The 22923-nt window shown below is 57.2% G+C and overlaps 8 protein-coding genes across 8 annotated transcripts; 4 read left to right on the top strand and 4 right to left on the bottom strand.

Moving 5' to 3' along the window:
- Window positions 1-79: 79 nt before the first annotated feature.
- On the top strand, window positions 80-1780 carry MKK02DRAFT_31479 (uncharacterized protein; the record flags this gene model as incomplete). Its single annotated transcript, XM_053088305.1, has 7 exons — window positions 80-93; window positions 345-434; window positions 490-525; window positions 578-747; window positions 796-1398; window positions 1446-1742; window positions 1770-1780. The coding sequence occupies 7 exons, from the start codon at window positions 80-82 to the stop codon at window positions 1778-1780; spliced, it is 1221 nt and encodes a 406-aa protein (XP_052947718.1).
- A 436-nt stretch (window positions 1781-2216) lies between these two features.
- Window positions 2217-5560, top strand: MKK02DRAFT_22418 (MCM2/3/5 family-domain-containing protein; the record flags this gene model as incomplete). Its single annotated transcript, XM_053086561.1, has 8 exons — window positions 2217-2509; window positions 2555-3095; window positions 3147-3859; window positions 3909-4443; window positions 4498-4656; window positions 4723-5068; window positions 5133-5326; window positions 5384-5560. 8 exons carry the CDS (start codon window positions 2217-2219, stop codon window positions 5558-5560), a joined length of 2958 nt encoding a protein of 985 aa, XP_052947719.1.
- Window positions 5561-5953: 393 nt separating this feature from the next.
- Window positions 5954-6787, bottom strand: MKK02DRAFT_42322 (uncharacterized protein; the record flags this gene model as incomplete). The annotated part of the gene is made up of 1 exon (XM_053091931.1): window positions 5954-6787. The coding sequence occupies one exon, from the start codon at window positions 6785-6787 to the stop codon at window positions 5954-5956; it is 834 nt and encodes a 277-aa protein (XP_052947720.1).
- A 274-nt stretch (window positions 6788-7061) lies between these two features.
- MKK02DRAFT_23451 (putative proteasome regulatory particle subunit) lies at window positions 7062-8621 on the top strand (the record flags this gene model as incomplete). Its single annotated transcript, XM_053086735.1, has 7 exons — window positions 7062-7189; window positions 7250-7333; window positions 7390-7469; window positions 7517-7962; window positions 8016-8141; window positions 8189-8367; window positions 8423-8621. The coding sequence occupies 7 exons, from the start codon at window positions 7062-7064 to the stop codon at window positions 8619-8621; spliced, it is 1242 nt and encodes a 413-aa protein (XP_052947721.1).
- Window positions 8622-8759: 138 nt separating this feature from the next.
- MKK02DRAFT_42324 (uncharacterized protein) lies at window positions 8760-12223 on the bottom strand (the record flags this gene model as incomplete). Its single annotated transcript, XM_053091932.1, has 13 exons — window positions 8760-8798; window positions 8852-9132; window positions 9200-9215; window positions 9267-9397; window positions 9453-9614; window positions 9667-9684; window positions 9743-9755; window positions 9810-10084; window positions 10132-10983; window positions 11037-11591; window positions 11651-11750; window positions 11798-12132; window positions 12193-12223. The coding sequence occupies 13 exons, from the start codon at window positions 12221-12223 to the stop codon at window positions 8760-8762; spliced, it is 2808 nt and encodes a 935-aa protein (XP_052947722.1).
- A 420-nt stretch (window positions 12224-12643) lies between these two features.
- On the bottom strand, window positions 12644-16307 carry MKK02DRAFT_31482 (putative leucyl aminopeptidase; the record flags this gene model as incomplete). Its single annotated transcript, XM_053088306.1, has 9 exons — window positions 12644-12670; window positions 12729-12898; window positions 12946-13054; window positions 13101-14036; window positions 14081-15128; window positions 15174-15221; window positions 15554-15936; window positions 15982-16161; window positions 16218-16307. The coding sequence occupies 9 exons, from the start codon at window positions 16305-16307 to the stop codon at window positions 12644-12646; spliced, it is 2991 nt and encodes a 996-aa protein (XP_052947723.1).
- A 728-nt stretch (window positions 16308-17035) lies between these two features.
- Window positions 17036-19044, top strand: MKK02DRAFT_22970 (uncharacterized protein; the record flags this gene model as incomplete). Its single annotated transcript, XM_053086649.1, has 6 exons — window positions 17036-17226; window positions 17278-17633; window positions 17678-17879; window positions 17926-18034; window positions 18082-18518; window positions 18570-19044. Coding segments are annotated over 6 exons (1770 nt in total), but the record flags the coding sequence as incomplete, so codon positions are not given.
- A 1618-nt stretch (window positions 19045-20662) lies between these two features.
- On the bottom strand, window positions 20663-22824 carry MKK02DRAFT_42328 (uncharacterized protein; the record flags this gene model as incomplete). The annotated part of the gene is made up of 3 exons (XM_053091933.1): window positions 20663-21779; window positions 21824-22377; window positions 22432-22824. The coding sequence occupies 3 exons, from the start codon at window positions 22822-22824 to the stop codon at window positions 20663-20665; spliced, it is 2064 nt and encodes a 687-aa protein (XP_052947725.1).
- Between the last annotated feature and the right edge of the window lie 99 nt (window positions 22825-22923).

The following is a 22923-nucleotide window of genomic DNA, read 5'->3' on the forward strand; positions in this document are numbered from 1 at the left end:
TATAAACTCCCCGACCGCGATCCATCATTCATCAAACCCCCCTTTCGACACCCCATCCTTAATCAGCTAATCAGCCACTATGGTCAGAGAGACGTGAGTCGAGTCTTTCAGAGCTCCCAGTGGTCCTAACACAGGCTGCAAAGCTGGAGGTATTGCCTGTTGGTCGTACATGAGCTGACCAAGCTTCTCTTACGGATTCCCCACTCGCCTCCTGCTTCATGCCTTACCAATCAACTTTCCACCTTTGCCCTCTCGCCTGATCGTATTGTGTCTCGTCCAACAGTGAATACTAGTACGTTCCCACCTTCAGCTCCACCTGCACGAGCCATTAGCTCACCATCTAGCGATGCCCTCGGCGTTGACCCGAGCGCGAGCGAAGCGGAGCTGAAGAAGGCTTACCGCAAGCAAGCTCTGGCCAAGCACCCGGACAAGGGGTAAGCTGCCTGATCGTGATTGCGGTACGAAAGATCACACAGCTGATATGTGCAGTGGTGATCCCGAGGAGTTCAAGGAGTTGACACACGCGTACGTATCAGCTGAAAGCCGTACACCTTGGCGCAAAGAGCTGACGGATCAGCTACGAGATTCTGTCAGACTCCAACAAGCGGGCGGTGTATGATCAGGCTGGAAAAGCTGGTCTGGAAGGAGGTGGAGGGATGGGTGGCGGTGGCATGGACCCGCACGACCTTTTCAGCCAGCTCTTTGGCGGAGGTGGAGGATTCTTTGGTGGTGGTGGAGGTGGCGGAGGTGAGTTGGCGTGAGAGGCCGATAGGGAAGGCCAAAGCTGACCTTTAGGCCGGAGCCGAGGACCTCAAAAAGGCAAAGACTTGGTCCACCGAATCGCCGTCAGCCTGGAAGATCTCTACAAGGGCAAGGTCCAAAAGCTCGCTCTCTCCAAATCGGTCATCTGCAAGCCCTGCGAAGGCCGCGGCGGCAAAAAGGGCGCCGTCACCACCTGTACCTCGTGCCGCGGGCAGGGTGTCAAGGTGATGCTCCGTCAAATCGGTCCGATGGTCCAGCAAATCCAGCAGCCGTGTAACGAGTGCGAGGGCAGCGGGCAGATGATGAACCCCAAAGACCGGTGCAAGACGTGTAACGGCAAAAAGATCAACAGCGAGCGCAAGGTCCTCGAGGTGCATATCGACAAGGGGATGAAGTCGGGGCAGCAGATCCGGTTTGCGGGCGAGAGCGACCAGAGTCCGGGGGTCGAGCCGGGAGATGTGGTGATTGTGTTGGAGGAGAAGGAGCACGCGCGATTCCAGCGGAAAGGGGATGATTTGTTCTGCGAGGCAGAGGTGGATCTGTTGACTGCTATTGGAGGGGGAGAGTTCTTGATTCAGCATCTGGACGAGAGGATGTTGCACGTCACGATCGTTCCTGGAGAGGTCATCAAGCCGAGTAAGCCTTATTTTCTACATTTACCGGACTCTTTCGCTGATTCCCAGACGCAATGAGGGTCATCTCGCACCAGGGTATGCCCTCTTTCCGGCACCACGAGATGGGCGATCTCTACGTCCGCATCACCGTCAACTTCCCCCAGTCCATCGACCCCGCCGTTATCCCCATGCTCGAAAAGGCGCTCCCGGCACGTAAGAAGGTCGCCAACATTCCCAAGAAGACGCACGTCGACGAAGTCACGCTCGAGGAGCCCAACGATAGGCAGAGGCGCCAGGCGCAGAATGGAGATGAGATGGATGAGGATGATGATGAGCGGGGCGGAGCGGGTGTGCAGTGTGCCCAGCGTGAGTTTATGGTTGACGAACGGACAGGCCAGAGCTGACTATTTTCAGAATAGATGGGATGAGAGTGGATACGAGTCGGGCAGGAAGAGGCGCGGACGCGTGGTAGATGGTGGATGGAGGAGGAAAGGGAGTCATGGTCATCCTACTTCATCGGTCAGCATAGATATACCCGGTTGCGCAGTAGATATGTTAGTCAGTTCTGGGCTTTCGACTAGCTCCCATATCGAGGAGGTACCCACTCGAGGAGGTACCTACTCTGAAATTCTGAAAATGAGAAAGGGGTCAACCGTGCAACCGTGAGGTGAAAGCTAATCGATCCCCCCACCCCCACCTAAAAGACGCGCCTCGAGGTCGACGCGTCGACGCGCCCAAATTCGGATCCCCGCCATAATCTCTTCTCTTCTTCTACCACTCTCCCGTTACTCCTCTTTCGCTTATCGCTACTCTACCGTCTACCCGACTACATACCACACCATGTCATCCCCAGCCCCCGCCCTCCCCTCTTCCTCCGCAGGCGGAGCCTACCCTTCCTCCTCCGCCCCCGCCGGTTCCCGCCCCGGGGTCGACCCGAACGCTTTTGACAATATCCGCGGCTTGCAGGGCTCGCACCCCGCTGACGAGGCCGAAGAGGCCGACGAGACGGGTGGTGGAGGTGGTAGGAGGCGGGGAGGGCGGAGTGCGCGGACGCAGAATGTGGATGATATTCCACGGGTGAAGGATACGACTGGGGAGAAGGTTATGGAGAGTTTCCAGGTGTTCCTGGAGAAGTGAGTCTGGCTGGTCACACCACGAATCCAAGCTGATCAGCTCAGCTACACGGAACAGATTGCCCTCCCCGATACGCCCGCCTCGGCCATCTCTCCCCGTCCTACCGCAGACGACGACTCCAAATTCTACATTGCCCAAATCAAAGCTCTGAAAGAATTCGAGCTCACTACCCTCTACGTCGATTTCGGGCACCTTCTCGAGCGCGAAGAGATCCTCGCTCGCGCCATCCAATCGCAGTACTACCGCTTCCTCCCCTACCTGCGCCGAGCCTTCCAGGGCCTCGTACGGAAATACGAGCCGACCTACCTCTACACATCGACGACAGTCTCCACTGCCCCGTCTGCGACGGGAAGCAGTTCCGGCTCTTCCCTCCAGACGCGGGACTTTGGGATTGCCTTCTACAACCTGCCGTTGACGAGCGGGATTCGGGATCTCAAGATGGCGAGAATTGGCCAGCTGGTCAGTATTTCGGGGACGGTGACGAGGACGTCGGAAGTTAGGCCGGAGCTGGTCTCTGGGACGTTTGTGTGTGAGGGGTGTAGGGCGACGATCAGGGATGTAGAGCAGCAGTTCAAGTACACCGAGGTGAGCTATATTGATCGTGTCGATCGCAGAGGGCCCATAGCTGATGTGCAGCCTATCATGTGCCAAAACTCGACCTGCAACAACCGGATCGGATGGCAGCTCAACATCGAGCAATCCAAATTCGCCGACTGGCAGAAGGTCCGGATCCAAGAGAACGCCAACGAGATCCCTACCGGATCCATGCCTCGGTCTCTGGACGTCATTCTCCGGTCGGAAGTCGTCGAGCGGGCCAAAGCAGGCGACAAGTGCACCTTCACCGGAACCTTCATCGTCGTGCCCGACGTCTCGCAGCTCGGACTCCAAGGCGTCAATGCGTCCATGCAGCGGGAGAACCAAGGTGGTCGAGGCGAGGGCGGCGTGGCCTCCCAAGGTGTCACTGGCCTCAAATCCCTCGGTGTCCGGGATCTGCAGTACAAGACTGCTTTTCTGGCGTGTATGGTCCAGTCGGCGGATACGCGCGCGGGATCGACAGACGTCCGGGGTGATCTCGATGAAGGGAACGAGGACCAGGAGGCGTTCCTAAACAGCTTGACGCAGCAGGAGGTGGATGAGCTCAAGAATATGGTGAATACCGATAATATCTACCAGCGGTTGGTGGGGAGTATAGCGCCGACGGTGTACGGGCACGAGATTGTCAAGAAGGGGATTCTGTTGCAGTTGATGGGGGGTGTGCATAAGCAGACGCAGGAGGGGATCCACCTGCGAGGGGATTTGAATGTGTGTATTGTAGGGGATCCGAGTACTTCCAAGTCGCAGTTCCTCAAGTAAGTCCTCCACTTATCTAGAATTGGTGGCAGCTGAGCTGACTCGCAGGTACGTCTGCGGTTTCCTCCCCCGTGCGGTCTACACTTCGGGCAAAGCCTCTTCCGCCGCCGGTCTCACGGCCGCTGTCGTCCGAGACGAGGAGTCTGGCGAGTTCACCATCGAAGCCGGAGCGCTCATGCTGGCCGATAACGGTATTTGCGCCATTGACGAATTCGACAAGATGGACATTGCCGACCAGGTCGCCATCCACGAAGCGATGGAACAGCAGACCATCTCGATCGCCAAGGCCGGTATCCAAGCGACACTCAACGCGCGTACCTCCATCCTCGCGGCCGCGAACCCCGTCGGCGGGCGATACAACCGCAAGATGAGTCTCCGGGCCAACGTGGCCATGTCGGCGCCTATCATGTCGCGCTTCGACCTCTTCTTTGTCGTGCTCGATGAGTGCAACGAGGCGGTGGATCTCAATATCGCGAGGCATATTGTGAATGTGCATCGGTTTAGGGATGAGGCGATTCAGCCTGAGTTTGGGACAGAGGCGCTGCAGCGGTATATCCGGTATGCGAGGACGTTCTCGCCCAAGGTGAGTTTCGAGGCGGTGAGGGTGAGGGGGACGAGAATGAAGCTGATGGTGTAGCTTACTACGGCGGCATCAGCGGTACTGGTCGACAAGTACAGGTCGCTCCGTCAGGACGAGGGCGGAGCGGGGAAGAGTAACTTCCGAATCACCGTTCGTCAGCTGGAGAGTATGATCCGGTTGTCGGAAGCTATTGCTCGCGCAAACTGTCAGAACGACGTGAGTTGAACTGGGCTCCACCAGATAGATGAGCGAAAATTAGAGGCATGACAGCTGACACCTTAGATCACCCCCGCTATCGTCCGCGAAGCCTACTCGCTCCTCCGTCAATCCATCATCCACGTCGAGCAAGACGACATCAACTTTGACGAGGATGACGACGAGGACGACGAGATGGCCGGTGTTCTCCGTAGCAATACCGCCGCGAACGGTCGGTCTTCCGGCACGAACGGCACGGCGACCGGCAACGAGATGGATGAAGACGAGGATATGATGGATGCTGCGGATATAGCGGCGGCTGAGGCGGCGGAAGCGAGCTTTGCGGAGGCGCGGGCTCAGGCGCAGGCTACTGCGGAAGCCAATGGAGGGCAGCAGCCGAATGGGTCTGGAAAGAAGAAAATGAAGATCACCTGTGAGCTACAGCATTGACACTTGTGGACTTGGAGTGAGTGCATAGGGCAAGAGCTGACGGGTAGACAACCGATACATGGAAATCATGAATATCGTGGTTCTCCATCTATCCGATGTCGAGCGGGAAGAAGGTGATGGAGTCGAGAGGGAAGAGTTGATCCAGTGGTATCTCGAACAAAAGGAGACCGAGTTTGAGACGGAGGAGGATCTGGAGCACGAGCGGGCGTTGATTACGAAGGTTCTGAGCAGGCTGGCAAGGGTGAGCTTGATCGATCGGTCCCTGCGAGCGAGACGAGGCAAGAGCTGATGATCGTAGGAAAACTACCTGCTCGAGCTCCGTGGATCAGTCCGTGAAGGTCTTCGACCGAGCGGCGAGGAAAGCCTCGAGAGTGCCGATACGAACGAAGGGGAGGAGGAGGGCGAGGGCAAGGTGTCGTATGTCGTTCATCCGCAGGTGGATCTGTCGGACTTGTCTTCGTCGATCCCGGTATGAGCTGGTTCGAGCCTGAGAGGGGCGGAGCGGGTGAGGGAAAGAAACGGTGGGAAGAGGGAGAAGGTTGAGATGTAGGGAAATGGTCATCTTGGGATATCTGATAGTTGTGCGTCTTGGGCTTTTGAGTATGATATGTATAGTCTGCTTCTGCTAGGTGAGGACTGGTGAGGTCGCATTCGAATAGAACAACAGACTGAGAACGCCAGACAGTCCAGTCCGAGGAACCATCGCGTATTGAAAGGGCAGTCACGCGAGGCCCGAGACTCACTCTGGCAACGCCGTTGCACTTCCGTCTGGAGCTGCTGGGGTCCTGCGAGGAGACTATCGAGCAGGCTACATCATATGTGAATGGTCTACTGCTTGAGGTGTCTAAGTCTACAAACTCTACAAAAGCTATGGCTCCGCCTTCTTCTCCTCCCCCGCTTCCCCACCCTTCAACCCTTCCTCCAACCCTTGCAACGTCCTCACCAGCCCTCCACCTCCCGCCTGTCCCAGCAAGCCCAACAGTCCCCTCCCCTGCCCTTCCAACAGCCCCACCACCTGCGCCCTGAGCGTATCCAACGCTGGCAGTTTCCCCACGCTCTCCACTTCCTTGACACCCACCAGCCTCCCGCCCTCCATGATCCCCGCGACGAGCTGCAAAGTCGGCTGCTTGACCTTTTCGGGGGCGGTATTGGGCGGTATTTCCTTTTGGACCTTGCGGAGCTCGCGGTTGATGGTGGTGAGGAGTTTGGAGAGGTAGGGAGGGGAGAGGGAGGGGGAGGTTATGAGTGCGGTGGGGCCGGTGAGGTGCGGGAGGAGGGATGGTGGTGTCAACGACGAGGAAGAGGGGCGAGAGGAGGGGGATTTGAAGAGAGAAGATAAGACCCCAGTGCGGGATATAGTAAGAGTAGCTCGCGCAGAGGTATCTTCCCCTTCTATCTCGCCTGATGAGGGCGGTGGCGGGGGAGGGGAGATGGCCCGTGATGGCGGTGGAATGGGGATCTTGGCGATCGCTCTCCGGATAGCCAGGAGGTTGGATACCGTGAGATTGTCATGTTTGAACAGCAGGACGAGTTGGGATGTACGGAGGAGGTGGGTGTAGTAGGCGTGAAGAAAGGCTTTCCGGGGTCCGTATACCCGTGTGGCCTCGGCTGTGGCGGAAGAGGTAGAGGATGAGGATGCCGCGGGGGTAGCTAGACGGCGAGCTGTTGTGCTGATTGAGCGAAGGGAAGTGCGGGCTGACATGCTGCTTGAGGTAGGTGTTAAGGGAGAGTGGACTGTCGAAATCTCATCTCTCTGCGGACTGGGATGAGGCGATGAGGCGCAGTGACGTGGTATTCATTTCGCTGTCAAGTATCACTCCACTCTGACGCTGACCTCGCGTTCACCTCCGCATTCCTCGCGTTGGCGTTCATCAGGTACTTCATTGTATACTCTCACTTGATCCACCGCAAGCCATACAGGAGTTCTACTACCCCTCACATCATCCTAATAATACTCTCGGAAAGAAGCGTACATAATGGAAGTCGACAGCTCCGCCGCTTCGTCCTCCCAGACCCCGCTCTCCTGGATCGAGCACAAGGAGGCATCATCCCCAGCAGAGCTCAAGAGCTGGTTCACCAAGATCAGAGAGCAGTATGAGCGCAAGTGAGTCAGCTACAACTAGCCCGAGGATGTAGCTCGGACAGCAGAGCTGATTGATATTAGGCTGTGGCACAACTTGACTGTGACACTGCTGCAATTCATATATCTCCCAGAGGCCGGTCCTCACTTGATCGAGCTTTGGAACAAGTGAGCTTGCAGGTTCTGGACTTTGCCGCCCTCAGAATTCCAGCTCACAGCTTCAGCTTCATCCACTCGTTAGAGGGCAAGGCGAACCGACTGCGCCTAATGGAAATAGCTCGCAGAGTCGGTCGCGAATTCACCGGTACGTTGAGTCCTCCCTGACCCCACACGCCTCTAGCTAACTTGCAGAACCTGAACTCACCCTCAAATTCCTGCGCGAAGTCCTCGAACGCATCCCTTCCCCATACCCCACCGAAGCCACCGAGTCCACCCCCGCCGTAGCCGCTGCCCCCCGCCCCATGCCCGAAGCGTACTGCCTCAACCTCTCCTCCATCGCCTACGCCCAGCTCCTTCTCGGTGACCTCCCAGCATGCAAGAAGACACTGGACGAGTGCGAGAAGCTGCTTGGCGAGCAAGACACGGTCGAGCCAATTGTCAATGCGGGCTTTTACGGCGTGGCGGGTGACTATCATAAAGTCAAGGCCGAGTATGGGCCATATTTCAAAAACTCGCTTTTGTACCTCGCGTGCATCGATAGCGAGACGGAATTGGTGCCTGAGGATAGGGTGGCGAGGGCGCATGATCTTTGTATCGCTGCGTTGCTTGGAGAGACGATCTATAACTTTGGGGAATTGGTAAGCTTCATCATTCGTGGCGACCAGAACCGCGACCGCAGCTTATAATCCAGCTCCAACATCCCATCCTCCAATGCCTGGCTGGTACAGAGCACGCCTGGATCAAGGATCTCATCAGCGCCTTTAACGCCGGCGAGATTGGGAAATTCGAAAGCCTCTCGACCAACTTCGCCAACGAGGTGAGCTACACGCTCTGCTAGATTTGGCCATGAGCTCACGCATCCAGCCTATCCTCGCCCAGTCCATCGCATTCCTCCGTCAAAAGATCTGCCTCATGGCTTTGATCCAAACGGCCTTCTCACGACCCCGGGACGGTGCCAGCCGCCTCATGACATTCCAGCAGATCGGGGAGGCGACGCGGTTGCCAGTGTACGAGGTGGAGCATTTGTTGATGAAGGCGCTGAGGTGAGCTGTCTGTTCTCTCCTCCACCTGGTGAGGCTGTCAGCTGATACTGTCTAGTCTCTCGCTCATCCGCGGATCGCTCGACCAAGTCTCCAGCACGGTCGATATCACCTGGGTCCAGCCCCGCGTCCTCGAGGGTAGTCAGCTCGATACGCTCGCCACTCAGTTCAAGGCGTGGACGGCCGCGGTGGGCAAGACGGAGCAGAACGTGGATGAGCTGCGTGGGGAGGCGAGGCAGCTTGTCGCGGCGTCGTAAAGAAGTAGAAGAAGGAGAGGCCAAATATGCGTGATGCATCGCATCGAAACAGATCTTACACCAAGTTCCAGCGTTCATCCGATTCTTCTCCAACTTCCTTCGCTTTCATCTTCGGATCTCTTTCCCTTGTATACTTCTTCACCACAGTACACACTGATCCTTCTTTGGCGGGTTCATCTAATCAAGTCAGCTCGTTTATCCCGAAAACCATCGGGAACGCTTCAGCTCACCCCTGACCCCGCTTTGCAACCCCAAGCAGAATGGAACGCCTCGAGATTCCTCAGTGTCCCCGTAGCGCGCCAGTACGGGGGGCTGTGCGGATCTGTCCGGACCCGCTGGACTGCTACTGCCGGCCGAGTGACCTGTGCCCAGACTCGGGCGTATGCGACAAAGAAGAGCTGTTCATCTGTGTAATTGAGACCGGGGAGGCGGAGGGGTTTGTCCGTTTCCGTCATTGACAGGGAGTCTTTCCATGCGATGTAAGCCTGGGCGAGGCCGGAATCGGCGATGTCTGATGATCAGCATTTTGCAGCAGCGCGAAGAGCCTAGCGGGAACCAGGCGGAAGGCAGATAAGTACCTTCTCCGTTGGTGAGCTGTGTGTGTCAGCTTAAATCCCAAGCTCGAGGGGGACATGTTTAGCTTACGTTTCCATTCACAAACACCTTCTTGCCCTCACCATCCAGCACAAAGTACTTGCTGTACTGCTTGGAGATACACTGAGCGCGCTCCTCGAAGGCCTTGGTCGTTGTGTTGGTCCACCACTGTCTGAGCCGGCCTGCGTGTATCAGCTTGGTCCGGAGCGCGAGGCAAACAGGCAGTCTTTAGCTCACCCTGCTCGTCATACTGGCTGCCCGAGTTGTCGAATGCGTGCGTGAGCTCATGGGCTGCCACGGCCCCGAAAGCGCCGTATTTCAAGTGCGAGGGCCACTCCTGCGAGTAGAAGGGGGGCTGAAGGATACCGGCAGGGAAGACGATCTCGCCATCTGGAGGAGCTGGGACGTTAGCTATAGTCCACGGCCATTACGTGAGCATACGTCAGCTCACAATAGTACGCGTTGACAGCTATCAAGTGTCAGCACATCTCGCTATGAGGCAGATACGTCTGCGAGCCGGGACTCACTCTGCGGGTACATCTAGCATCTTGTCAGCTTCCGGTACACATCTCGATGGAGAATCTTTTAGCTCACCTCCCAAGTCTGCCTGTCCCGCTGCCTGCCCAGTGACATCCACGTCCTCGACACATCCGCCAATGTCGTCCGCAACACATTCCCAAAGAAGTCATCCCCCTCGACTTCGGTGCGCCCGTACCACCTCTGCAGACTCTCCGCGTCGGTCGTGTTGGGCGTAAGCGGGTAGCCCACTTTGGGAATGATGGCTTTGGCCTTCTTTTGCGCGGCCTCGGCGGATTCCTTGTCCATCCATGAGATATGAGGGAGCTTGTTGTAGAACGCATCGACAATGTCTGATGATCAGCTACACGCCGGCGCAGAAGACCTGGAAATAGCTGACCGTTTATGATTGCCTCGCCCTCCTTCTTCGCCTCGGGCGAGAACGCCTCCTTGACGAACTCCCTCCCTGCGATAAAGCCCACGATTCCATCGACATAGTTCAAGCAGAGATCCACCCGGTTCTCCTCCGTCCCCTTCTTGATACCCTTAAGCACCTCCTGCAGCCTCCGCATCTCTTTCCTCACCTCCACCTTGGGTCCGAGGACATCCGCAAACGTCACCGCCACCCGCGACACGAAGTATCCCGCCAGAACATGGTCAGGCGTCTGATCGACAATCTTGGACACGGCCTTGAGGTACGGCGGGTACGTGACTGTGATATTCGCTGGGAAGGTCCGGGGTGCGTAGGTTGAAAGATACGTGCGGACATCGAGGAACGAGAGTGCCTTGTCGACTTTGGAAGTAGGGTAGGGGTTGTAGGCGTAGTGCGGGTTGAAGAGGTATTCGAGGTCCGCGCCGGCACGGACGAGGTCTCGTTCGAAAGCGACCACTTTGGCGGCGAGGCGGTACATCCGTTCCGAAAGGGGATCGTCCTGCTTAGGCGGGGGCTTGGGCTTGTCGTCAGGCTTGTCGTCTCCGGGCCAAGGCCAGGGCCAGCCTGCGACTTCGAATACTTCGGCGACGTCGTCGGCGTAGTCCCGCTTCTCCGAGTTAGATTGAGAGCCGGTGTGCTCAGCGATGGAAGTGAGGATACCGGCGATGGCGGATTGGTAGAGGTCGAGAATAGGCTTCTCTTCGTAGTATTCCTTGGAGGGGAGGGTGCCGAAGGTCTGGTATAGCCAGAGAGACTGGATCTGAGAGTCTTCTCCGCCAGCGTCACCCTCGATGTTGAAGCCGACCAGGGCATCGACGCCTGGACTGTCAGCTTTCTCTTGATTTCGAGTCAATTTAGGCCAGCGAGCTCACCTCTAGAATGCAAGAAAGCCAGAGTCTCGGTAATCCGAGTCTGCCTCTCGCCATCTTTCTTGCGCTTGGAAACCTCCATATCCACCTCCAGCCCAGCAGGCTTGTCGGCCGCCTCACCGCCAACCACCCTCCCCTCCTTCTTTGCCACCCGCAACTCGTTCGCTCTCTCGCCCTCACCCGCCAGCCTCTCCGGAACCTGATATCCCTTCCCATACGTCCCCTCCCAGTCCTGTACATCCGACCATGAGATTGACTCCTCGTCCTTGGAGTACTTGACGTCAAAAGCGCCAAATTTGTCAATGACATACTCCACGAGCGGGACCAAGGGCTTCATGCCCACCTCGTTCAGCGTTTCGACATCCAGACAGCTGTCGTACGCCGCCTTGAGCTTGTGCCGGTTCGCTGTGTCCGCATCCGCCACAGAAGAGTCGGAAGTGGACGGAATGGAGTTGAGCACTTTGAGGATGATCTGCTTGTTCCGGTCGGCGACAGCATGGAACGCGCCGTAGAGACCTCGGTCGGCAGGAATGTCATGGGAGGAGATCCAGCCGCCATCTGCATCATCAGCTGCTGTGCAAGGTCAAGCCGCACACAACAGACTAGCTTGAACTCACTGGCGAATTCGTAGAAGTCTTCACAAGGGTCAACCGTAGTATTGAGCGATTCGATGATGGATGCAGCCAGTTGCACGCATTCCGCAGTGAGACAAACGTCCTAGCTATCAGCGCCTCTCACAGTAGCTCGATAGGGAAGAGACTCACCGCAGCAGGCTTGCCTGTCGGCACCGCAGTAACAGTACTGCCAGGAGCAGTCGTAGTAGCCGTGACGGTCGTCGCCCCTCCGACTGTCCTTGTCTCGGTAGCAGTCCGCCATTCCGTCTTTCCACCTCCCTTTGCTCGCTCCTTACCCAGCGCTACTTCCGCACCGGTAAAGAGACCGATGAACGTTCCGGCAAGAATGAGGAGTGCAACTCCACCTGCCGCCAGGACCTTTTCGAGATTGGTGAGTTGTCGAGTGGGGTGAGTAAGGGCGGAGAAGAAGTTGCGGTCGGTCCGGGAGGAGGCGTGATCGGTGCCCTGGAGAAGGGGCGCCGATTCTGCTAAATCAGCTATGAATACTCTAGATGACAACGCAAAGGGGGAGATGGCAGGCATACCTTCATCGGTCGATGCCCGGGGAGCCGACATTTCGCGTTCCTGTCTTTGCTGCTCTCACTATGAGGTTATGAGCAGACTGTGTTTGGCTCGCAGCACACTGACACCAGTCGTAGTACAGGCCCTGTCGTATATCGATAGGAGGCAGAGTAGAGGGGGGGGGGCGTCGCTAACGCGTCCAAGCTCAGATCATGCACGCGGTAGACATGCCGTCATCGGTCTTGCCCGAAGCCATCGAGGAGGGCTGTTCAGCGTGGCACCCGCCTGCCGTTCAGATGGAGGGCTAATGTAAAGTGGGGTGTGGGACACGCCTAATAGCGACAATACACGAGCGATAACAATGGGCTATCGGTCTGCTGACAAGACAGGGACAGTAAGAGGTGATGAAGCATTATTGGGATTTTCATATCGCTTCTTTGCCTCTTCTACATCCGCCCAGCATCGCAACGCTTTTCAGAGGTACTTGTTCTCCTTCAACCACTTTGGAAATCAGCATGTTCCCCCTTATGTCACGTCTTGCTGGTCTATAAAGACTCACCTGCTCCACATCCTTCGAGTCACGCGCAAGCCAGTCCGCAGCGGCCTGCATGGAGTCATACGTCTGCGATACAGACAATTTGAACTTCCGGACGTCCTTGTCGGCGAAGAATGCCTTGGCATCCTTGAGGTCGTCGTAGCTAGTGAGCGAGTTGAACGAGCCCTTGATGACTGACTAATAAGCACGACTCCCCCTTTGAGCCGACAAGAAAACGCACGGTGGCTGATACCGTAGCTGTCTGCGAAGCGCTTGACGAGCTCGTCATAGTGCTCCTTGAACCAAGCGGTCATGTCCCTCCTCGAGTGCCTGTTCTGGGCAAGACCGAACTGCACCATCAGCTCCGCTCGACGCCTACATTACCAGACGACTCACAGCGAAGATGTAGATATCTTGATCCTTAACACTGCCATCATCCAGCATCTTGAACGTCCTCTCAAGCAACGCCTTGTCCTTAGCCGAGCAGAGCGCGTACATCGCGTCCACCTTGGTACTAGGGTTTGCCGGCTTCTTGAACACCTCGAGCATCTTCTCATACTCCTTCTCCCCGCCGTGCCGGACGGCATTGACGTAGATGCTCCTCTGGAGATCCGGCGGGATACGCGAGTCGTCATTGTTGGCAAGGAACGGCTCGAAGCGGTCCCTCAGCTCCTTGAGCACTGCAGCGTCCTCAGCTGCAGCAGCAGTCGACACTGCGAGCTCCCGGAGCTCCTTGACGTCCGGCGTGTCGTCCGCACCGTGCTCGTACCCCATCCGATCAACGATCGGGCGGAAGACGTCCAGCCGGAGCTTATTGATAGCGTTCCGAATGTGCTCTGGCTGTTCCCACCAGACAGCGCTGAGCCGGCCGAGCGCACCGCCAATCTGCGACAGGGGAAGGAACTCCTTCTCCGTCTTGCTGAGCTCAGCGACGAGGTTGAGCGAGCCCGACGTCTTGGCGTAGCCGGCCCGAGCCAGGGTAGTGGCGTCCGCAATAAGACCGACCCGGTCCTCGATGCTGAACTGGGCAGCGTCCTTTCCGAGCTTGGTGAGCCTTTCCGGAGAGTACTTGACGCGGTAGACACCGACAGTCTCGGCGTTGAGCTTAAAGTTGTCCGCCTTGCCGACGTCAATGGTGGTGCTCCGCTCGCTGAGGACCGCCTTGTGGTCGATGGACGATTTACCGCCAGAGAGGGTCTTGACCTCGAGGGGTACCCACCAGAGGGTCTCGTCCTCCTCGGGCTTGACGTCGCCAGTGGAGAGGAAGCGGTTCTGGGTGACCTTGATCTTGCCGTCTCCCTGCTCGTCGACCGAGATGACGGGGAAGCCGACCTGATCATCAGCTACGTACTTGACATACCATGACAGAAGCTCACCTTGAGGGTCCAGTTTGCCATAATCGAAGCAACATCCATCCCTGATGCCTCCGAGACACCCGCCCAGAGATCCTTAGTCTCGGCATTCCCGTAAAGGTGCTTCTTCAGGTAGATACTGACACCCTTGAGGAACTTGTCCTCGCCGACCACCGCCGAGATCATGCGAAGCACCGACGCACCCTTGGAGTACGAGATACTGTCAAAGATCTGGTTGACCGAGTTGGCATCCGGGCAGTCGACCTCGATGGGGTGGGACGACCGCTGCGAGTCGAGCGACAGCGCGGCCGTAAGATGGTCGTTGAGGAAGGCGGCGCGGACGTGCCATTCCGGCCAGATCCGGTCCGGGATGACCAGCTCACCCATGAGGGTAGCAAAGGCCTCGTTAAGCCAGAGGTTGTCCCACCACTTCATGGTGACGATGTCGCCGAACCACATGTGGGCGAGCTCGTGGCACTGGACAGTAGCGACCCTCTTCTTGGCCGTCAAAGAGCTCTTCTCCGGGTCGTACAAGTACGCCGTCGTCCGCCCGGTGATGAGACCCCAGTTCTCCATCGCGCCGGCGTCAAAGTCGTGCGCGACGAGCGTGTCCAGCTTGGGCAGAGCGTAAGGGATGTCAAAGATCTCCTCGTACACTGGCAGTGCCCACTTTTTGATATCGAGACCGAATTGCGCCTGCTTGATCTGGTCGTGGGTGGCAAAGATGCGGAGGGGGATGGTTTTACCGGTAAGTTTAGACTTGTGTTCCGAGTGAAGCGAGGCGAATTCACCGCATGCGTACGCGACGAGGTAGGTCGACATGGGAGGGGTCTTTTCGAACTTGGCAATCTTCCATTGGCCCTCCGAAGACTCGGTCTTCCCGCTGGAGGAGCCGCCAGCAAGGAGTGAGCCGAGCTCGTAGCTGTCCGAAAGAGCGCCTTCCGGTGAGGCGCCGGATTGGGGCTTCCATGGGTTGGACGAGACCTCTGGCATGTTGGCAAGGACGGTGTTCTCCTCGCGGGCGATCATGGAGAGAGAGAAGGTCGACTTGACAAGCGGCTCGTCCCAGCACCTGATAATCAGCGATGCCTCGTGCACAAGGGAGGATGGGGCTCACGGGAAGGCCTTTCGCGCAGCTGTGGGTTCGAATTGGGTCAAAGCATAGCTGCGAAGTCAGCTGTGGGCACTTTCGGGTCTTTGTAGAGGTGGCTGAAGGGCGGAGGCAACGAAGGCAGAGAAGGGAGACGACCACGAAGGGGATCAGAAATGGGGGAAGTAGTGAGACTGGCGGGTCATGATGCAAGTAGGAGGGGGCGCAAAGGGAACTGGAGCAGGAGAGAAAGAACGGATTTCGAGAAGAAAGAAAGATTGCGAAGAGAATGATAGTTGAGAAGCGGACAGTTGATAGCGATGAGTATCATGGGATATGCGCGAATGGTTCCGGAGCTACAGGGATGTCGCCATATCTCACTTCCCCGGACACAAAGTAGTACTCACATTTGCTTCTTTCCAGTCGCCTCATCCGTCGACCCCTCACTCTTGTAGTACCCCACCATGTTCCCCTTGAGCTCATCCTCGAATCGCATCCACACCTTGACCCCCTTGCTCCCTGCCTTCAATCCCCCGCCCGGCAACTTGCTCAAGTCAATCTTGCCCCGCTCTTGCTCCTCATCGAAAGTGAGCTGGTCCACTGGAATAACGACGGTGGAGCTGGTCTTGAGGTCGTTGGACGAGATGGCGACGTGAGTGATGTTGAGTGCCTTGTGTGCGTTGAAGACAAGAGTTGAGGTATCCGAGGTGATATCGAGGGTGATGATAGCTTCGCCGGAGAAAGAGGGTGGGGAGGACAGGAGATCGGTCTTTACGGCAATATCATAATGCTAATCAATCAGCTGCTGCGACCTTGAAAGCAGAAGACTGCGTACCTTAGGCACGACATCTGTTGGCAAGCGATAGTCGACCGGCTTCATCTCGGATGCAGACGCGGAAGCGCCGCCCGACATGGGCTCGGCGCCCTCGACTCCGGAGTGACAGAAGCACATCGTACGAGATCGGATGAAGTCCTTAGAGGACGCTGGCTTGAAAGGCGGGGTGATGGAGGTACGCTGCGTCGTCAGCTACGGTGTGAACGACTTGTCATCGTCTGGATTCTCTGGCTTACCGCAGCGAAGAGGCGCTTGGGCGTGGCAGATAGAATGCTCCTTGTAGGTCTGACGAATGCTATCGACCTTGTGATTGGGCGAAGTAGCATAGATATAGACGGTATCTCACGAGCTACTTTATATATAGAAGACGCACTAGGTACCATGCGATGAATGAGCGAGCGAGAGGTATGCTCCGCCCGGGAACGGCGATAGCCGCTTCCGTCGGAAGACACGTGCAGGCATGAGGGAAACGGCTCCGGACGGCGCCGAGATCCTCTTCACGCTCTTTGGCGAGAAGATCAGCAGCATCTTGTTGTTGCCCTCATCTACCCCATTTATAGCTATGCCCGATTCGACACGCCAGCAGCTAGCGAGCAACCGCAAGCAGAACGTCGCATGCGACGCCTGCCGTGCCAAAAAAATTAGGTGCGGCCGAGAATCTATCGCAGATATAGTGAGTGGCGTCCCTGAGACCTTATCAATTGATAAATCTTTCGGATCCGACGAGGCAATATTACCTTGGCTCGCGCCTGACGAAAGCTGACCACTGTAGTGCGTCCAGTGCTCTACCAAGGGTACGGAATGTACCTCTCACTTTGTGGAGAGCCTGCAGAACAAGCCGGTGAAGCGGCCTCGGAAGACTACCGAGAACGGGGCGGGTCCATCCCGGGTATCATACGATGGTAATGGTTGGCCACAGGAGCATGGTCCTCTGAACGGAGTTTCCAATGATATGTCGCGTCATGCGTGAGCTACGCTGATCTTGCCTTTCGAGCGAGGTGGAGACTGATCAAGAAGGTCCGGATCTCAGCCACGCCAAACGCACCGTCAAGCCCAGCACGAATTGCTGCGCTTTTTGTTCTCTCCCTACGCCGTCCGCCATCAGAACTTCGACTACAGCGATTTGGCCGATATCGATCTCTGTGCGAGCGGGCAGAGCGATATCTGGGAGAGCATGCATGGGGCGGTATACGATGAATCGCCGAGCGAGGCGCAACTGGGTACTCCGGAAAGTTCCCTGAACGAGTAAGTTCTCTCCTCTTGTGCCGGGCGATGCGGCCCTGGCTGATCCAACAGACTCGCCGAGGACTTGCTGGAGACCTTTCTGTCCATCGTCCATATCCGTTTCCCCATCCTAGACCCCGAAGATATCCGAAACCGTTTCGCCTCGCCAGACACCCATCCCGCCGGACCCATCTCCCATCCCCTTCTCGCTGTCGCTCTCGCATTCGGAGCCAGATTTTCCGACAATCCAGCGATTGCAGCAGATCGCGAGGAGATCTCGACGCGGGAACAAGGGATCAGGACAAGGAGTCGTCTCGTCCAGCTCCTTGTACTGCGCGCGAGGGAGGTTTGCGAGATGCGCAAGATTCATCGGATAGTGACAGAGGAGAACTGCGCGACTCTGATTTTGCTGGAGCCTTTACTTGGACGTGAGTCGCAAGCCGACCGGTTTGACCGGTTACTGATCTGGTAGAATCAACATTCCTCAAGGAGAAGTATCAAGCGTATCATGCCGCCGCCGCAGGTCGCCATGCCGCTTGTCTCGGTATGATGACAAGAGAAAATCTTCTGGGTATTCGAGACGAGAAGGCAAGGATGTTATCTGTGTATATGTGGTGGATCACGGGTCTGAGCGATGGGTGGCGGTCAGTGTTCAACAAGTTGAAACCATTATTGTGAGTGGAATCTTACACCTACCGTTCGCACATGCCGACTCCCAAGTAATGACCACGACTTTGACGTCGAGCCACCATCATTCATCAATGCCGCCAAGTCATCTCATCATGGTCAGGGTGGCGGCTCAGCCGAAGTTGACGATGTCGAAAGCAGCGTGAGCTCGCACACCTCCGTTCCAGTGAGAGTAAGCTCACTCCGCAGACTTTCCTCTGGTTCACAGCCGGAGCCGCTGGAGCGTATATCTGCCGACAGCTATGCTATGGCCTCTGGACCCCCCGCGTCCGCCGAAGCGGGATCGCCACCTCTACTCTACGGGATTTCGTTCACGCAAACTCTCAATGGCGGGATCGGTACATTGCGAAGCTCGGCGTCCCTTCGAAATGGCCAGACCAGTGGGACTTTCTTGCGGCCATTTCGTCTTGCTCTACCGACGCGTACTATCACTGTCTCTGGATGATTGTTCATCAGGCGATTGAGGAGTATGGGCTGGAGGATGAAAAGAACGATAGGGGAGGTGGAAATCATGTGGAGCTGGACAGCCTGACGCGGCGGATATCGGAGGAGAGTGGGCAGAGTGCTCTGAGGGTGGCGTCGCTCATTAGCGTGTTGACGGAGAATGGGTATCTTCGGCTTGATCCGTACGTCTACGGCCCTCCACTTCCAGCCAGACCTTTCAGCTGACACAACAGGCTCATCCTCTCCCATCCAGCCTATATCGCCGGCCTCATCCTCGCTCGCGCCGGCCGACCAGAATGTAAACCCTGCATAGCAGGTCTTCGCCAATACTCTATCGCGTTCGGACACCTCTGGGAAGCCGCCGAGGAGGTCGAGCAATTGTACTGCACCGCCACAGGAACGAGCGCTAGCAATAGTGTGGGCGCCACACCACATCTGCCGTCGTATCCCCCGGCGGTGCACGGCTCGGGCGGGATGAGCGTGGATGCGCTCATATCGGACCCGACGGCTTCGATTGGGTATGAGCAGGGACCGCTGGATTGGCGTAATCAGGCGCAAGGGTACGAGCAGGGGAGGGACGATGGGGAGTGGAATGTACCGGGTGCGGGGGCTCATTTGGTCAATTTGTCGTATGCGGCTGGGGTCCGGAGATTTGGGCTGGAGCTGACGATCAGGCTGCAAGTGGATTCACATCTCTGCCTATGGTAGCAAGGGATGGCTTGCCGAATGCGCCGACGCGGGACGCCACGGTTGCGTTGTTTGACTGGATACATAGGCCGACGTAGACATCCCTTCGAGTATTCGACAAGATGGCGAGAAGAGAGAGGAGCTCATTCCAGTATTAATGTTACTTGATGTGGCATCGAGATTCCAGCGTGTTTTCAGAGGATCAGCCCTCATCGTACTGATTTCATCTGCAGAAGGCTCATGTGATAACGTGTATGTCGAAGTCCAGGCGCTCAAACACTACTAAGCCATGACCGGCGGCCTTCCCACGGCAACAGGTCTAGTAATCCGCTTTGGCGTCCTCCTTCTGGCTGTGTCTGGAGCACGATGCGGGACTTCAGCTGGAGCCTGTAAAGCACTGCCCCATCATTTACGGGAGAACAGCTGTCTATCCTGGAAAAATGGGTATCAGAGGCGGATTCCCAAAGCTTTCACCAGGTCCGCGCATTCGGAACGGGTGACCCCAGGATGATCCCTCACTTCTGATTTGACGTATCTCACTTAGCCGCTGAGAGAGTCATAGCTCGGTCGTACTCGTGCGCGTCTCCTGCATCGGAGAACGCAGGCGCTCGAAAAAGTCGTGGCAGGGGTGGCAGTATTGAAAGCAAGGATCCGCGGCACAGTCGCATTTGGGGATACTGAGATGAGCACACCAACGCAGACATCTGTCGTCCATCATGTGTCAGTGTCGAAATGCGATACCAAATGTTTACACTGCGAATCGAAACTACAGGAATGGAAAATTCGCTGCCCCGCACTGTTAGCATCGGGTAATATGAGTACATGACGGAAAACATCACTCGAAGTACATGCTGGTGCACTTCTCCTCGGCCTGCAGCCCCGAAGCATCACTCGTCCGGTTCCCTCCCACTGAAGACTGAACTGGAGTCGACCAGGTCATCCAACAGCCCTCGTAAGGCTGCTTTGGTTGCCTCCTCGATGTCGTAGATTGCGGTCACCAGGGCAACATCCGACGCCGGGCCTTGCGGCACCTTCGCAAGACTGCTCCACGATCCAATGAAATCCTGGGTGTCAGTGCGAATCTTGTCGGCGTGTTCCCTCGTGCCAGGGAGCCATGTGTGGGGAATGTCCTTCTGAATGGTATCCACGGCACCGAGACATAGCGCTAAAGCCTCTGTACATTTGTGCTTGTAGCCCTCCCGATTCTTGCAGTCTCGACCGAGATGGAAGTCGATCATTCCTTGCAGCTGAACTATCAGCCCTGGCTCCTGGACGTAGTTTTCCTGTGTCGGTCTCAAGTCCAGCCTTCAGCTCGGTCTAGTATCAGCGATCGGGCTCACCAGTTGCCCTCCTGTGGGGTTGCCTGAACCAGGGCGTCCATGCAGATCCCGAAGGTCCTCCCAGGACTTCTCATCGATCCAAGGCATGTCGGCCGGCGTGTCTCCTGTCCCCTTCTTCAGGGTACGGTTCTTGAATGACTCGCTGGACTGGCCCAGAGTCACGATTTCCGTCAAGTCCGGCTCCCCACCAAGAGCAGACCGCCGTCAGCGCTGTCAGGTGCGTCAGAACAACAGGATATACTGATCAAAGATGTACAAAGCTATCCAACTATCCACCTCGCACGATCCTGAGCTACGCCTCAGAACATACCCAGGAATCCCCCTCCTGCATCCTCCTCCTCCCGCCCAATCCCCATCGCCCGCTGAGCCTCTCTCTCCTCTTCCCAGTCAATTCCCTCCCCGCGCTCCATCGTCCGGAGGTAATACTTCCGAGCCACCTCGTTCAAGCCCTGCGGCAGAATCAGCTCGGCCGGGGGCGGCGCCCCCTCCGCCGCTGCTGTCTCTTCGCCCTCCGCTGCTGTCTCTTCGCCCTCCGCTGCGGTCTCTTCGCCCTCCGCTCCTGTACCCGCCGCGTCCGTCTCAGGCGCGACGGGCGGAGCAGCGTTGAGCTCGCCTACGAGGACCCGCATAGACCGCTCACGACGCCGGATAGCACGCGTCCGAATGGCCTCAAACTCAGGGATGAGAGTGATGAACCAGAGTGAAATAGGAAGGAGGAGCTGGGTGACGATCCAAGGTGGGCGGGATAGCGGAGGTGCAGGTGTCTGAGCGAGCTCGACCTGGCGCGTGGGGTTCATGGTATCGCTGATAAGCCGAAGTTGGGCGGTATCGGTCGATAGGTGGATGAGGGGAATAGCGAGGTGGGGCGCTAGTCTTGCCGATCCGACCGCTGGGACAGCTGGAGCACCAGGAGGGTTCACAGCGGCGGCCCCTTGAGCAGGTACGCCTGGGCCATCATTCTGACCTGGACCCGCGCCATCCTGGACCGGGATCTGCGGAGGCACCCGCGGCCGTTCCCGTATATACCTCTGCCACCCATCTGCGACCCACCATCCCGTCGCCGCTCCGCCTATGATCCATAGCCGCCTATCTGACCACGCCATTCCTTGCGTCATCATCCACAGCATCGCAACCAGCTTGACGGCCGAGAAGAACATATGGCTGAGTACCGGTAATGGGATCCGGGGGATGTAGGTGACCGCGGTAGCGAGGGTGGAAGTAAACGTCGGTCGAGGTGCAGGGAGGGGGATGGTAGGTGTCGGCCGGAGATGCTGGGGTGTTTCGGGTACGGGCTGAGGGAGGAAGGGGTAGAGCATCGGTAGGAGAGCGGTGATTCGAAGGTATGTACGGAGATGGGCGAGCTGAGAGGGGGTCAGGACGCTGAGTTGCGGTAAATGCAGCTGGAAGACGGTTTGACTGAGGGTCAGCTTCTCTCCCGCCTCAAGGAAGGACAAGCTCACTCGATCTCGACGTCCACTATCTGACCCTTATCCGACTTATCCCATACCCGTCCAACCCGGTCTCGCCAGATTGACCGTACCTCCTCCTCAAGCCCATCCCTGTCCCCCGAACAGCCCACACCGGCGTCATGGTCATCGCCGAATGCCTCTTCCCAGCCTCGCCATACCCTTCTTTCCTCTGCTGGGCGAGCGTCGACCACCGTGCGAAGGACCGACATGACGGCTTCTCGAGCAATAGCCTGGTCGACGAGTGGAGGAGGTACGGTGTCGGCCCATTTAAGCGGTTCTCGGCCGAGCAGGTGGAAGAGGTGATGTCGTGCGGTGAAGAGGAGGTAGTGTATACTGTCGAGTAGAGCTTTCCCTTCTGGCGCAGGAGACTCCGCGCCGATCGCTGGTACCTCCACCGGTCGAGGCGTCACAACGGGAGACATGGGCTCGGTCGGTACCGGTAGAGCTTGGTTGAAGTACCCGCTCCCGACCCTGCCAATAGCAGGTGTTCCACCTAGTCTCCTCGCTACCAAGTGCAGCGTATGTACCACCTCACTGCTCCGTCCCTGTTCATCAGCCTTGCCCTCTTTCCCTTTGTTCGCCATACTCGTATAGCTCACATTTGCCACAACGTCTCCTACCGCCTCCTCATCCCTCACTATCCGTCCTTGCCACACGATCCGCATGCCCTCGCGTATCCAGATCGCTCGCTCCCCATATTGTCCCTCCGCAATCCCATCTTTGAGCTCCCTGATCGTGGTCGCCCGATGTATAGGGAAGCCCTCCTTTATCCTCGATCCACCATCACCGAAGGGCGATCGTATATCTACCCGGATGATATCTCCCTCCCGAGGCACGGCGCGTCGGCGAAGGGATGAGCCAGAGGGACTAGTATCCCTGTATGGCTCGGCAGGACGGGTGGGCTGATGACGCCGGTGCAGAGAGGGGAAGGTCGGTGAGGCCGGATCGGGATGAGGTGAGGGGTCTTGTTGATGTGGGAGGTCGTTCTGCATGATTGAAACGCGTGAGGAACAATATCTGTGGCTCCTGAAGCGATCTCCAGGGGATATTGTGGTATATAGGCAGCTTATACCACCAGATGCTAGATAGAT

Source organism: Dioszegia hungarica, assembly GCF_025882075.1.
Source record: "Dioszegia hungarica strain PDD-24b-2 chromosome Unknown MKK02contig_6, whole genome shotgun sequence".
Classification (NCBI taxonomy): domain Eukaryota; kingdom Fungi; phylum Basidiomycota; class Tremellomycetes; order Tremellales; family Bulleribasidiaceae; genus Dioszegia; species Dioszegia hungarica.